This window comes from Amblyomma maculatum, chromosome 8 (genome assembly GCF_055883805.1).
Source record: "Amblyomma maculatum isolate TAMU_Amacu chromosome 8, ASM5588380v1, whole genome shotgun sequence".
Taxonomy (NCBI): domain Eukaryota; kingdom Metazoa; phylum Arthropoda; class Arachnida; order Ixodida; family Ixodidae; genus Amblyomma; species Amblyomma maculatum.
The window spans coordinates 31,046,728-31,063,108 of NC_139351.1; the positions used below are offsets into that span (position 1 = coordinate 31,046,728).

The 16,381-nt window shown below is 45.9% G+C and overlaps 1 protein-coding gene across 1 annotated transcript in view; it reads left to right on the forward strand.

Annotated features, from left to right (window-relative positions):
• LOC146180845 (intracellular hyaluronan-binding protein 4.S-like) overlaps positions 1-16,381 on the forward strand; it is a 52,323-nt gene that overhangs the window by 18,921 nt on the left and 17,021 nt on the right. The window contains exons 5-7 of the mRNA XM_084576177.1: positions 1,214-1,313; positions 6,950-6,960; positions 7,562-7,793. Of these exons, the coding sequence (XP_084432303.1) occupies positions 1,214-1,313; positions 6,950-6,960; positions 7,562-7,793 (343 nt within the window). The remainder of the gene's footprint in view (positions 1-1,213; positions 1,314-6,949; positions 6,961-7,561; positions 7,794-16,381) is intronic.

The following is a 16,381-nucleotide window of genomic DNA, read 5'->3' on the forward strand; positions in this document are numbered from 1 at the left end:
AATTGTCTCAAAACATTGCATGCCAAGGGAATGTTGCTATGTTGCTTATTTGCACTCAGTGGAGTGTTGGGGACAAGAAGAACTAGTTGGCTCTGCCCTACTATGCTTGCTGCTGTGTACAGCAGCTGCACAAACATGCATTGTTTTTCACTTATGCATGGCATTTAGAATATGAAAACATTAAGCTATTTTAAAACTAAAAGCATATTTAGAAAGAGAAGATCAATCTCTATAAGTGGTGCAATTTTCATTCACCTAGCATCAATATTAAGAAAAAAATGTTTTCGAGTAGCATCTCCCCTTAACTCAAACAAGGTGACTTGCTTTGTTTGTGGGGTGCACTGTGAGTTGTGGGCTTGGAACCCCTCCCAAAGCACATGGTGAGGTCTGGTTGGTCCGTGGCATCGCCCCCAGCCTGTGCTTTTCTATGGGAGTACATTGACAGGCCTGCTAGTGTAGGGAGGCAACTGCATGCTTTGGTGACCTCCCAAGGGAAATGCAGGTACAGGTTGCATCGGGAACAAACGGCAACACTGTGCATCAATTTGGTTTGTCCCAAGCAGTGGCAGCAGGCTATTAAGAGGTAACTGGTGGTGGTTGCCATGCCACATCTTTGCTGGGCCACAAAAGGGTCAGCCAAGCACTTGAATCAGACGTCTAGTAGTATAGTGCGGGCTGCATTTGCCCCATCACTGCTGGTTTACTGGTTTTGTTGCACTAGCTTTGACCGCGTTTTAGAACCTGTCAATTCCCCTATCCCCCTATCAGTTAGGGGAATAGAATAACAGGGTGATAATGCACCTGTGCAAGGGGAGGACTATTTTTCTGTCCGACCTAACTAATAGGGTCCCTCTATTCTAAAGCTTACTGAAGTAGTGCTCTTAATTGCTGTTTTGTAAGGTGATTTGCTTACAAGACCTATGATGCAGAGAAAAAGAGCAGAGCCAATTTACACTTTGGAAGAAAGTATTGTTGTCTGGGTCATGGTAGGCTCCAGTTCATGCCCAACAAAAACTGCGTCATTGATCGTAAGGAAATGTTGTCATTATATTTTTTCATTGATAATCTTCATTGCTTGTTGCAGAAGTCTAAAATTTGTCAACCAGTGCCTAGAGGGGATGCGTCCCAGAACTGCCGTTGTGTGACGTGGTGTGCGAGTCATGTAGTCTCTGCACACGGTGGTTGTAACTCATTGTTTTCCTTGTCCTTGCAGAGTCCAGCTGAGTCCCTTTGGTGAAGAGAATGCAACAGAGACAGCGGACAAAAGTGGTGATGAAACAACGCTCGGGGAGACTGCTGCGGACACAAGGCAAGCCCTCTCTCTGTGTCAGTCTGTCCTGGGGACGACTAAGGGGGCGGTTGCAAGAGAGCAGTCGTTATCTGGGTCCCAAGAAATGGTCACAAAGAAATAATGATTTCAGACTGCGGAGGTCTTGAACTGATAACATTCTAATGCAGGAAAATGATTTAAGTGGACCTTTTTGAATATTTAGCGTGTCCAGCAACCGGGAATTGTCAGGGAAACAAGTCTGGCACCGGCTGTAACTCTGGTCCCGACGGCACGCTTGTAGCCGTCGTCTTCCGGTTTTTGTTTCACGTCAGTTTCTTGCAGCTTTCAAAGGTTCGTTGCGTGCACGGTTACAATCTACTATTTTCCGGCATCTCGATCACAAGGAAAAACTGCACAAAGCGGTGCATCGAGAAACACAAGCCGAAACGGGAACGCGCATGAAGCGGCAACGAACGAAGCAAGGGAAAAAATTCTGTGCCTATCACACCAGCCAGTGGGAGGCGTGGAACGGAGCACGCCACGTGGAAGCTAATCAGAGACCATAAACGGCCTTCGGAAAACCGCCGCTCGCAGCCAGTCCGCTTGAGTGAAGCCACTTTGAGATAGCGCAAATTACGCACCAAGAAAACAGTTTTAAACATTCTTACAATCGTGCCAAGCCAAGATGGCAGTGATCGGCCGGCTCCAACACGCATGGAAATTTTGAACAAAATTTCTCATTTCAGAGGACATTTTGTCGCATCGGCGTTAATAATTTGAGTGCAGGTGCTGGAAAGGACAGACGTTCTGAAAATGAGTTTCTCTCAATCTGTGTTTGACCATTTTCGATGGTGCGAACATACTGGTTCCTGGGCTCCACAGGTTTCTGGTGGCCTTGTGGGGTTCATTCCCAAGAGTGGGCCAGACATAACTGCAGGCACATAGTGCCCCAGTGCTACCTGCATTGGCACTGGTGGTCTCCTCGCTTGCTACACACCGTTAGTTGGGTGCATCTTTTAGACCAGCTGCAGTGAACTGGTAGTCCTGGCTCTTTGCTGCCAAGGCCAGGAGTGATCACGAATCATGCTCTTGGTTTGGAAGCTACATAATTTGTGGGACTGCCAGTTTGCTTGCCTCCTTTGGGGCTGGAAGTAGCTGAGGAAGTGGGGAATCGAGGTGAAGTGTGGCAAGAGGAAAGAAGCTGCCTCTCGTGTGCTTTGCGTTGAAGGAAGGTTTGTTGCCGTGGCTTTGCCCAAGACATAGCACCATCGTACTCTCCCCTGTTGCATTTGGCTGCATGTTAAACCTGTGTTGTGCACCACGACGATGTGAAGCTCTTATTTTGGAACCACAACCCCTTTACATGGGCGGAATTGCGTGCAATGGGGCTAGTAATGGTACCTTATTAATAAAACTAGCGGGGTGCCGAGAGAAAATGGCAGATTTTGCGGTGGCGTCCAGATGTTTCAGCGTGCATATCTAGGAGCGGGATTTTATTGTTTGTTTATTGGGGGATGCATGTTGAAGATGTTTAGATTAGGTCCAATCAGACACTGCTGATCCCCCACTCCCGCTGCAATATTGAATGAGGCCTTCCTGCCCCTCGTTCTCCTGTTCACAGAAATGAAAAAAAAAAAAAAAAATCCCAATTTTTGAGTTTTCTGTAGGTTGGTGGCAGCTATGAATTTGAAAAGCTCTGCAGCCATCACAAGTGGATGGGTGACTGCTTAGTTGACAGTATTGCTTTGCTGTGAAAACGAGCGACGTGCTCAGCACGATGCATTGCCACTGTGCCGTGAATTTCCCCTTTCAGACTTGGCTGAGCCAGGCTCGTCGTATGTTTCATGGTACTCTAGTTTGCATTGAATAGGGCCCATAGAAGAAATTGTAGTTAAGTCGCTAGATGCTGGTTACGGGCACTAACAGACCAAATAGGTTAAAATTTCGTAAACAAATGCAGTAAAAGCTCGGTAATTCGACTCCCGTTGATTTGGAAAATCGGATAATTCGACCTTTGCGCCTGGTCCCCAGAATTATGTATAGGAGTCTATGGGACGAAACTCGTTAATTTGGACGGATTTGACCGCACAACGGATAATTCGGACAACTTCGGGCAGCTACCAAGGCTCGAAAACGAGAATACAGTTGAATCCCGCGCGGCACAACGAAATTTCCGCGACAACGAATAATTTTTTATTCCCCGCGAGTATCCTATAAGAATTAATGGCCTAAATTCCTCTGCACAACGAACCATTTTTGCAGAGCGTTTCCGCTTCAACGAAATTTTCGCGTTCAAAATCGAAACCGAAACTAGTTTTATTGGCGAGAAGTCCAAGTCAAATCCAAAGCCACATTAAGCATGAAATCACGTGATTGCAGTTCCGCCATTTTGGCTTTGTGTCGTGGTCGCGTTGTTCACTCGCTGCCTTTCTCTTCGACAACGACGAGTTTTCATCCGCAGGACACGATGGCAACGCAAGTGAAAAAACGCAAAACTCTTTCCCTCGAGCAAAAAGCTCAAATAATCGCCCAAGCAGAAAGCGGAAGGAAGAAAGCGGCAATTGCTGAAGACTTCGGAATTCCTGCAAGTTCGCTGTCAACGATTCTAGGCAATAAGGACAGCGTGAGAATGGCACTTGCTTCAGGCACATCCTTGAAGCACAAAAAGGTGACGCGGCCCCTCCATGAAGAGTTGGACAAAGCAGTGCATGCGTGGTTTGTGGAAGCACGAGCCAGCAACGTCCCCCTTTCCGGAAGCATCGTCCAGCAGAAAGCCTTGAACTATGCATGCCTACTTGGCATTGATGATTTTAAAGCCAGCATTGGCTGGCTAAACCGTTTCAAGGCCCGCCATAACATCGTTGGAAAAGTGTTGTGCGGCGAGTCAATGTCAGCAGACGTGGACGGAGCAGCTGCTTGGAAGGCGAGTAACATGGCCGGAATTTTAAGCAACTTCGCGCCTGCAGACATTTACAACGCCGACGAGACCGGGCTATTCTACGAGATGTTGCCGGCTAGGACGCTCGACTTCAAGGGGCAGCGCTGTCACGGCGGCAAACACAGCAAAAAACGCATCACAGTGCTGCTTTGCACAAACATGGATGGCTCGGACAAGCGTCCGCCGTTAGTCATAGGCAAAAGTGCCAAGCCGCGCTGTTTTAAGGGAACTCGTAGCCTACCTGTGCAGTACAAGGCGAACAACAAGTCATGGATGACCCGCGCTATTTTCACCGAGTGGATGATGGCATTCGACCGCGACATGAAGCGGCAGGGCCGTAAAGTTTGCTTGCTTTTGGACAATTGTTCAGCGCATCACTCCGACGAAGTCAAGCTCACTAACACGGAGCTGAGGTTTTTCCCTCCCAATTGCACGTCTGTCTTACAGCCTCTCGATCAGGGCGTGATTCTTAGCCTGAAGCGCGCTTACCGCGGGAGGTTAATTCAGCGGCTGCTTTTTAACACTGAAACCGGCCGAGACACGAAGGTGGACTTGTACGTGGCACTGCAGATTATGTCTGCTGCCTGGAGCACACTGGGGCGCTCAGTAATTGTGAACTGTTTCAGGCACGCCGGATTTGCCGAAGGTCGACCCGTACACTCTGCTGGCCTAACACCAGGCGTTACAGACGACGACGAAGAGGCGTCACCGGCTCCGGGGATCGCGGCCGCCTGGAAAACGCTGGGAGAAATAGGAACCGTGCCGCCTAATCTCGAGCTCGACGAATACATCGGCGCTGACGCTTGTGTTGTTGTTCACGAAGATGTGAGTGATGAGCAGATCATAAAAGCTGCCCGGAATGATAAGGACTCTTCCGATGAAGAAGACGACGACGTACAGGAAGCGCCGGCTGCGGCAACCGCCGTACAGGTGATGGACGCTTTTGATGTCATCAGGAATTTCGTTGCTGTCCGAGACGACGATGTTGCAATGGGTTTGCTGACCGAGTGCGAAAATCGCGTGACGGCGTTGCTCGCTGTGAAGCGTAAGCAAACCAAGCTTACAGATTTTTGGCATTAAACGCCTTTGCTGCTGCTTGGGCAATTCTTTCTGCGTTTCACGTTAAATTTTTGCGATAACGAAGTTCCGCGAGAACGAATTTTTTTTCGTGCACCGTGAATTTCGTTATAGCGGGATTCAACTGTAAGACGAACGCGGTGCAATAGCGATACCCAAAAGCAGCATCGCCATGGACATCAATTAATCAACTTGGCTCGACTTGTGGCTTCACGAGTCGACGTTACTGGCGGTGCCATATTGTCGTTTTGCTGCTGTCGGTGCGCTACGCTGTTGTATTGAAGACTGCTAGCTTTAGTGCGGCCCATTGCTTTTCTGTTGTGCGCTGGTATCGCCGCACTCGCCCCCGATGGCAACACCGGTGAAACAGCTGAAGAGCTACGAGGCCAAGGACTTGGCTACCAAAGTGGAAATTTTGCGGGCCCTTAAGAACGGGCTCTCCCGACAAGAAGCAATGAAAAAATATGACGTTAAAAGAAGTACTTTAAGCACATATGTAAAAAATGAACAGATTCTTCAGGCGTTCGAAAGCGAGAAGTTCCAAGCGTCAAGAAAGCGTCTGCGAACGGCAGCTCATCCGGAGTTGGAAGAAGCCTTGCTTCGGTGGGTGGTCAACTCGCTTGATGCGAACCTCCCATTGAGTGGACCCCTCATCATGACTCAGGTCGAGAGGTTTGCACTGATGATGCATATCGATGGATTCAAAGCGTCAGAAGGGTGGTGTGCGCACTTTTAGAAACAGACATGGTCTCGTTTTCAAGACTGTGTGCGGCAAAAGAGGTGCCGTCAACGAAGATGTTGCCAACAACTGGAAGAACGCTCAGCTGCTGGAACATATCGCAGCATATGATCCAAATGACATTTTTAATGCTGATGAAACAGCACTTTTCTTTAAGGCATTGCCTGACAAGACTGTGACAATGAAAGGAGATTCCTGCATCTGAGGAAAAAGGAGTACAGAATGAGTCACCATTCTTTTAGCCGCAAACATGACAGGGACAGAGCGCTTGCAGCTTGTCGTCATTGGAAAGGCACAAAAGCCACGGTGCTTTAAGAATGTGCCTGCTCTTCCGGTGGAGTACCGGGCTAATAAAAAGGCCTGGATGACATCGGAAATTTTTCGCGGCTGGATACAAAAGTTAGACCGACAGTTTTCCGCGAAGAACCGCAAGGTGTTAATTGTCCTTGACAACTGTAGTGCACATAGCAGTGCCACCGGACTGAACAACATTGAAGTTGCTTTTTTGCCGCCCAACACTACATCGGCCCTCCAACCGATGGACCAAGGTATAATTCAGTATGTGAAGACTAAATACCGCAGGCGCGTGCTGGAACGTATGCTACTGTGCAATGAAGTCTGTAAGCAGTAAGACGTGGATCTTCTGAGCGCGGTCAACATTCTTGCCTACGTTTGGAAGAACACGCCTGCGCACGTCATCGCTAACTGTTTTCGACACAGTGGCTTCGTTTTGCCTGAGCCCTGCAATGACACAGTGGCAGAAGTGTCGCCAGACGACAATGCAGATGACTGCCCGGATTTCGGGGGTGTGCTGCCGGATGCGGTGACACTCGCCGATTATATCAGCATTGATGACGGCGTTGGCTACAGCCGGCTCTCTGAGGAAGAAATTGTCCGGGACGTACTGCACGACGAAGATTCGGAGGAGGAAGAGGGGCTACAGGAGCAGCCTCGTCCCCCTCGCACTGTGAAAGAAGCAGCAGAGGCCCTCGTTGTGTTAGAGGAGTTTTGTTAAGGCACTGCAGATGGCATGCGCGCTGCTGAGCACCTGGAAGGACTGAGGAAAATAGTATCTGCGTGGGTTTCTGCGGAAAAGCTGACAAGCATCCGTAATTAAATAATAAAAATACATTGAGATAAAATCATGCATGTTTTTTTTTTTTTTTTCTCTCTCGATAATTCGGACATATCTTACGGTCCCTAGAAGTCCGAATTAACGAGCTTTTACTGTGTGTCCGTTAGGGGGGTTACCATAAAAGCTGTTTTTGTATTTGGTTTGAACTGATGCTTCACTGTTAACACTGGCCTTGTGCTTCATTTTTTACCTGCCACCACAGTTTTGGCCAGAAAACTGCAGGGCTGTTTGATTAGCTATTTGTCAGGTTTTTGGTATCCTTGATGCTCCATGTGTTGGATCCGCAGCTCACACCATGGAGCTTTACTGTCTTCGTGTGATTGTAGCAAGGAGCAGTAGTTGTATGGGGATGCAGGTTTGTGAATTTGCTCTGCTTGGACATTCTTGCAGCAAGGACAGCAGCGGCGCAGCGGGTGAGGAGGGTGCCGCTGGAGAGAATGCTGCTGACGATGCGCGGGAGATGACCTTGGACGAGTACAAACGGGAGCAGGAGCAGAAGCGGTCGCGTGCCAGCTTCAACATCCGCAAGCCTGGCGAAGGTGGTGAGGAGAAGGCCGAGTGGAAAAAGATGTACGTCCTCAAGAAGAAGGTCACTGACGAGGATGGCGAGGAAGAGGAGGAGGAAGAGAGTGAGGTGAGCATCAGCAAGCACTTTGGTGCCTGGGTCTAGGTTAGTGCCCCTCCTTGTTAAGCCACCACCGCTCTGGGGGCAGAGAGGTAAGCTGTGGGACTGCCTCGCACACTTTGCAAAGGACATCTCACATTCTTCCTAGCAATCAGGGAAAGATACACTGTCCTCCAGTGGTAGTAAACCAATAGGCCACATCTAGCTTGGGCAGGGGATGGCAAGGTGCAAGTTGTTGGCTTGCTTGCGCCTGTTAGGGGTGTTAGGTTTGAGGCTTTCACAGTCGTCTGCCTCTTAACTGTTCACCTTTAAGGGGAGAGGCTACTCGGAAAAAAACTTTTGACACACATCAGTGAAACTTTTATCGTTTAAAGAATTTGGGCTCCTCTTTTCAAATCTGCTTCTAGATTTTTTATAGCTTATTTGGTTTATTTTTTGCATATCATAATGCATGTTTGTGCACACTTGAGTGGTAACTGAGAGCACATTACAGTCAATGACCGATTTTTCGTTCCCTCTAGGGAATGCAAAAACGTTCGAAAATTCAGGCAGTCCAAAAAAATGGAATGCATGAAACAGATGTGCCATTTTACAAATATTTCTTGGATCAAAACTGTCGAGGACAAGGTATTAGGCTTCTGAAACACCAAAGCATGAAAAACAGCTGTTCAAAAACTCTGTGTAGCCTGTTTATTATGCATGTGTCGTCACGGCAGCCGGCGCTATTGCTGCAGTGTCTTAAAAAACTTGTCGATCCTTGTTTGGACGACGGTCCGCTTGCATGCGATCATATTCGCCTTGATCTGAGCAAGTCATGTTAGCGCTGTACACCGATAAAAGCGTGAGCAATGCTCGCGTCAACTCTGCGCTCATAGGTGGCGCAGACGTTGGCTCCTCATTCTCAACATCGTAGTCTTTCGAATCCTCCACAACCTGACGGACTAGCTCCTCATTGGTCAGTTCTGCACAGAAGTCGAGCTCGTCATCAGCATCGACAAACAGTTCAAAAGTTATTTCCGTCTGTATAGAAATCCCAGCAGAGCGAAGGTCGTTGATTGCGTCGTCCATGGGCGGCCACATGTCAGTATGTCACATTCAGGCAAGTCTGCTGCTTCTGTGGTGAGTGCGACGCCCGCGTGGCAAAAACAGTTGCGAATCATGTCTTCCTTCACCGTCTTCCATGCATCCGCAAGCATTCCGACAGCAGACCGAAGGTCAACGTTGTAGCCTTTGCCGCTTTCCGCACACAGCACCATGCGGTTTAGTACCCGTGAACGGTACAAAAGTTTCAGATTGCGGATGACGCCTTGGTTCATCAGTTGGAGAATTGCTGTCGTGTTGGGCGGCATGAACTCCAGCTGTACAGCCTTCAAATTCTTGATGTGACCATGAGCGGTGCAGTTGTCAACGAACAGCACATAATTCTGTTCTGGAGTTCAAACTTCCTGTCCAACCTGCGGACGTAATTCTCAAACAGCTGCTGAATGACCCATGGCTTTTTGTTGGCTTCGTACAACACTGGCAGCAATGCACCTCTGATTCTTCGACTTCACGATTACAAGCAAGGGATGCTTCTCACTGCAAGACATGTTGCTGCCGACAAGAATGGTCAGCCGCTCTTTACTGTGGTGCCACCGTGGCATGGGTCACCAGCAAAAGCAAGCGTTCTTTCCGGCAACATCTTGTAAAATAAGCCAGTTTCGTCGCAGTTCAAAACATTGTCAGCAGAGAACTGCTGCAACAAAGACTGCAGTTTTCCGTTGCGGTACTGCTCAATAACTGCATTCTCGACGGCGCCACTCTCACCACACAACTTCTTGAACTTGAGATGATTCCGATGTTTAAAGTTTCTCAGCCACCCATCACTAAACTTAAAATCGTCAATGCCGATTTTAAGCACGAGAGTTTCCGCTTTTTCTCCGCCCGGTACCGACAACTGCTTTGCAGTCATTGAATTAAGCCAAACGATGAGGGCTTCCTCAAGCTTTGGATGAACACCTTGGCTTGCATTCTTTTTTTTTTTTTGGCACCAGATGGTTTTTCGGCCGCTTCTTGCCCTTGTTTTTGAGAAAATCAGAGACTGCTTAGAAATGCCGAACTCCTTACCCACGTTAGCCTGCGATCGTCCGCTCATTACTTATTTAAGGGGGGACATGGGTCTTACAACTAACTTTATTATTTACTGCCCAAATGTGATGAAACCTCACAGAAATGTTCAGTTTTTTCTGCTGATTTCAAATATGCAAAAATTTCTTTTCTGGGGCAATTAGTTCTAAAGATAACAGAGAATTATTGCTATTGTCTGCTCAAACAATAGAGGAAAAGATGCTCATTAGAAATTAATTTTTAATATACAGGTAGATAGTAACTATAAGGATGCAATGTTGGAAGCACATTTTTTATTTTCACTTGTAAAACTTTTATGTCTTAACTTGAAATCCTTACACAGTTGCCATGCCTGTGAGTGCGAAGTTCAGTGGGCTGCTAAATCTCTATTATTAGCTCAATTTTGAAACTGCTTCCAACGTTGCACTTTTTTTTTTTTCCTATTTAAGCAGACCATACAATAATTCTCTAATACCTTTGGAACTAATTGCCCTAGAAGAGAAATGTTTGCATATTTGAAATCAGTAGAAAAAACTAAACAATTCTGTGAGGTTTCATAAAATTTGGGTAATAAATAACAATACCAATTTTAAGACCCATGTCCCCCCTTAATAATGGCGGCTTTCTATTGTTAACCGACGGTACTGTTTTCCGCACTTCGATGCCATCTGCGAGGACGGAGTGGGGGCCATCGCGGGCAAGCAAAATCCTCTTGTTGCCAAGTGTCGAAGCACTTAGGTCTAGCGTCACAGAGCACACTTGACACAATACATAGCACGTAGCAAAACCATGCACCAGCTTAGCGAAACACCATGTGGTCTGTGATGAGTCTGCACACCGAAAAGGTGAAATGGTTGCGGCGTCGACGGCGCTTCCGGAAACTTCGGAACAGGTGCTGGTGAACATAGCCAGAGTGGCCAGACCAAATCTGTGTGATGGCTAGGTACGGCTAGTTGTTCAAAGCTGTGACATGGTACGCAGACTGGGAGATAGCCAAAATGGCGGCTTTGTATGACGCATTTGCGGTTTTAGACCTTCCGCCGCGTCAAAAAGTCCGAAAAATTGGATGGCGGGGGTTCGAGCGTTTGAAATTTCAGATGCCCTTATACGCTAATTCTATGGGGCTCGTGGTGGTGCCGCAGAGACTATGGTGGCTAGAAAGGTTAGGTGACGCGAGCGGGCGGAGAGCGCCGCTCCTACGTTTCATGCCTCGCGCAGGTGGCGCTGCTCTCAGCACTTCGATGCGTGCTCGGCTCGCGCTGGGGTAAACTGCTGCGGTTGCAGCGCAGTCATACCAACGAAATGTTAAAATTATTGTTACCACTTGAAATATTTTAACCAGGTAAGTAAAATAGGCAAGTCGGGAGTGACGTCGACTGCAAATATGCTATTTGGCACCGTGAAAGCGGGCGATGCGGCTGTGCCGGTTGTTTTGCTTGTTGCGCTACTAAATGCTTCTTAAACGATGAAGTTTTCGTCTGAAGGTGCATCACGTTCCTTTTCCCGATGCGCACATGTGGTCGCATTTATAAAGCTAATTATTTTCGTTTGGTTTTGTGAGCTTTAAAAAGCTAAAGCGACTCGGGCTGAGGGGCATTGCAGTCGAAGATTAGTCAGAATGCAGATGGCATATGTGATTATTTAACGTGCGGTTGCGTCGCACAGTACGCAGGCACCAGGCTAATTTGTATTCTTTTGTTCTCTGCGAATTTGCGGTGCGTCTAAAGTGGGAAAGTGCAATTTTTAGCCAGATGATAGCCAGAACGTACAAGACGCGATGTGAAATGGTATTTAAGTACAGAAGGAACAAATTGCAGTTTTATTGACAAAAACTCTCATGGATAGGCAAAGTTTTGTGTATTGCACATAAGGGCAAGAATGCTGAAAAGAAAATTGAAATATCGCAATGTTGAGGTTGCTGTTGAAGGCCTCAAATATACATGTAATAAAGGTAGAATAAACAATTTTCAAACATAACTGCTCACAACCAAATAGCAAATTAACCGCCTCAGTTTTAACAGTTTCATTCTGTCTTGCCTTTCTTTTCGCAATAATTTTGCGTCTTCAGGTAGAAGTGTAGTCTGCTAAGAAGATAGATTTTGATCACTTTGTTTGTCACAGATGCACTATGTTCGTGACAACCAACCAGCTGCAGTTTGGTCATTTGGAGAAAGGATACCAAGTCCATATAAGGCTGTCTCTTCCGATTTCACGCGCACTAAAACAGCGAGTAAAGGTGTTTTTAAGGGATACCACTAGGGCGTTTAGATTGGTTGATAGAAACAAAGACCGCCTCTGTCAACTGCACTGGTAAGACACGCTGCGTCTGGAGCAGGTCCGTCCTTGAGACTGAGGAGTTGTCTGCAGCTCTTCACATTTGGTGCCAGCGATGCATTTCTTCGCCGCATAACCAGCGATATAAACTATGAGCCTTGAATCACTGGCCTGAGTGATGAGATATGCGTGTTCGATGCCACAGTCTTTGAGAACTTCATTTGCCTCACTCAGGTCTCCCACATCGAGAGGCTATAGTTATGGGGTTATGGACGATGCTTTCACTAATTTTTTTTTTAGCGATTGACTGGCCTTTTGCCTGACAACGATGCTTTCATTAATTTTTTTAGCAATTGACTGGCCTTTAGCCTGACAATGATGTTTTTTTTTTTTTTTACAATTGACTGGCAGTTTTCCTGACAACGATGCTTTCACTAATTTTTTTTTTACAATTAACTGGCGTTTTGCCTGACAACGATGCTGTCATTAATTGTTTTAGCAACTCACTGGCCGTTTGCCTGACAACGATGCTTTCGTTAATTTTTTTTTTACAATTCTTTTGCCTGACAACGATACTTTAAATTTTTTAAGCAATTGACTGGCATTTTGCTTGACAACAATGCTTTCATTAATTTTTTTAGCAATTGATTGGCCTTTTGCCTGACAACAATCATTTAATTTTTTTAGCAATTGACTGACCTTTTGCCTCACAACGATGCTTTCATTAGTCTTTTTTTTAGCAATTGACTGGCCTTTTGCTTGACAACGATGATTTCAATAGTTTGTTTTACAATTGTCAGGCCTTTTGCCTGACAACGATGCTTTCATTATTTTTTTTTTACAATTGACTGGCCTTTTGCCTGACAACGATATTTGAATTTCTTTTTTAGCAATTGATTGGCCTTTTGCCTCACAACGATGCTTTCATTAATGTTTTTACAACTGACAGGCCTTTTGCCTGACAACGATGCTTTCATTAATTTTTTTTTTTTACAATTGACTGGCTTTTTGCCTCACAACGATGCTTTGATTATTTTTTTTTAGCAATTGAATGGCTTTTTGCCTGACAACGATGCTTTCACAGATTTTTTTTTAGCTGGGGGTTTCTAAACGCAAGAGAAACAGAAAAGTACGCACATGTACTACACACTCGCACTAGCACCTCAGCAAGAAAAACTATATAGGCACCAAACAAAACAGGATAAACTGAGCTAGGGCAAAGCTTATTGTAAAATAGCAGCACAGCTCAAGCAGCAAATTTTTACATTTTTTTTTTTTACAATTGACTGGCCTTTTGCCTGACAACGATGTTTTCATTAATGTTTTTTAGCAATTGAATCGCCTTTTGCCTGACAACGATGCTTTTACAGATTTTTTTTTTAGCTGGGGGTTTCTAAACGCAAGAGAAACAGAAAAGTACGCACATGTACTACACACTCGCACTAGCACCTCAGCAAGAAAAACTATATAGGCACCAAACAAAACAGGATAAACTGAGCTAGGGCAAAGCTTATTGTAAAATAGCAGCACAGCTCAAGCAGCAAATTTTTACATTTTTTTTTTACAATTGACTGGCCTTTTGCCTGACAACGATGTTTTCATTAATGTTTTTTAGCAATTGAATCGCCTTTTGCCTGACAACGATGCTTTTACAGATTTTGTTTAGGTGGGGGTTTCTAAACGCAAGAGAAACAGAAAAGTACGCACATATACTACACACTCGCACTAGCACCTCGGCGAGAAAAACTATATAGACACCAAACAAAACAGGATAAACTGAGCTAGGGCAAAGCTTATCGTAAAATAACACCACAGCTCAAGCAGCATATCTACAGGCAAACAAGAACGAACGCGCTGGCGTGCGCCGGAGAGAATGCATCGAAGAGCTGACAGCAGCGCCACAGCGGCGACCAGTGGCGGCGGCATGAACCGAAGGCGCGTTTTCTCCAAGCGGCGGAATGCGCGGTCGCGCCACCTCTCCCTTCTAGCCACCATACAGAGACGTCCGCAATATCGGGCATGTCCGAAAATTCGGTCGTTGACTAGAACACTAATAGCTCATATTGCTCCCAGCGAAAAGTAGAGTTAATAAAGCATAAAGTTTTGAATGCACTATAGAGAACGTACCGGTACATCTGTGACACTGTGGGGGCGAAGGGGGAAAACGTACCGGTACGTTCGTAACAGTGAAAGGATTAATATCGAGCTATTTGCTACATGGAGGTTCGTTACTTAGAGGTTTAACTGTAGTCATGATCATACAGTCGCACAGTCATGTTCGCGACATGACTGAGCTATGAAAAACTGTCAACGCCATCACCATGGCCGACATGTGCTCAGCACACCCTTGGTTTCCTGGGTGTGCAGAGTAGTTCTATTGCTGGCCATACATGAGCTTGCAAGCACATAGTGCCCCAGTTGGCCTCCTCCTAATGGCACTGGTGGTCTCCTCGCTTGCTACACAGCCTTGTGAGCTGTCAAGCATGGTGGTCGTGTATTTCTGATGTTGATGCTGCCACTTCCTATTTTTAATGTGGTACCTTCATTGCCATTGCTAGGTTTTGTTATGAGGCAGGTTGCTATTTTTACCCTTATTGCATTCCTGCAACTGCAATGTAAAGTCTCGTTAATTTGACCCCGCTGCATATAGTTCCGCATTAAGAAAGTGACAAAATTACTATAAAGAAAGGCGTTAGGCAAGGAGGCATGATCTCCCCAGTACTATTCACAGGGAAGTACAGTAAAATACCACTTGAACGAACGTCACTTAAACGAAGTATTCAGTTGTACGAACTTTATTAATTTCCCCCGCCGAAGCTCCATTAAGGGGGGAGGCTACCCTTGAACACCAACTTTTTTATTTCTTGAGGTATTTGAATGAAATTTTCAGGGTATGCTCATAGTACACACATTTGAAGAACTACCAAGTTTCATGGAGCTGGGCTCGTCGGTTCTCAAGTTAGATTGAGTATATCAAGATAGTTTACATAGGTCCCTAGGGGCGGGCCTGGAGAATTTGCAAAATGTGCTAGCAGTGTGAAATTTGCTATGGTCATTCCTGGATAGTTTCCCCAGGGCAAGACAATTCCCTTTTTCCAAATTTTCTCTCTGAAAAATTTGAGTACAGCCTCAAATTTAGTGTTCAAATTTACACCTGACTTAACGATATTTTAATTGACTGCCCCTAATTACACATGAAATATTTTGAAAAAAAAAAACGAATTGTCTTGCCCTCAGAATTTTACTTAGGTATATAACAAAAAAAACCTCATGAAAATCCAATAAGCGCTTCTTGAGCTATGACTTTCCCTAGCAGCCACACCATGCAAAAAATTGATTCTGAGAAAACGGCTCTCAAAGGTTGGGAGAACAATCACTTTTTTGTTTCTCAAGTTATCATGATGAAATTTTCAAGACAGGCTCATGACATTAACAAATAAAAAACCACCAAGTTTCATAGAATTGTGCACGCTAGTTCTCAGGTTACAGAAGCATATCAAACTGGTTCGAATAGGTCCTTTATATCAAGCCTGGAGAAATTGTGAAAGGCACTGGCATTGTGCAATTTGTCATGCTGATTCCTAGATAGGTTCCTCAGGGCAAGACAAAGCCCTTTTTCTAAATTTTCTTGCTGAAAAATAGCATAGAAATAAATTTTTTGTTATCAATTTGACCTATGTTGATTAACCAAATTAATTATGACAAATTCCAGACATAATATTTTGAATACATGGGCTTGCCTTGCCCTCAAAAATTTATTCAGGTACAGTCGAGCCCACTTATAACGGCCCCGCTTAAGACGAACACTCGCAATTATCACGAACAAGTCCAGTGCGACCGTCAAAATATACATTAGGGCTATGGCGCTCCGTCGATCTTAGCTACAGCGAACATCTGTGCGACTAGCCGATCGGCTACAGCGAACGCCTTGGTGCCGCGGACCACTTTCCACATGCTGAGATCCGTCGATCCTGTGCTCTGCAAGCCGCGACAATTGGCATTCCCGATTTTCCCGCGGCATTTCGCCCTAGCATGATGGGCGGCGCAGACGCAGCAAGCGGTTTCCCGGTTTATCTATCGCGACATCTCGCCGGAGGAACGAGGAGCGGCCAAACGCGACAAGCGACTTCCTGGGTTATCTTCCGTGGCATAAGCGCCGAAACGAAAAAAAAAAAACAAAAAACAAAGTCTGCACTGAATGCGTGTCGCACCTCGAG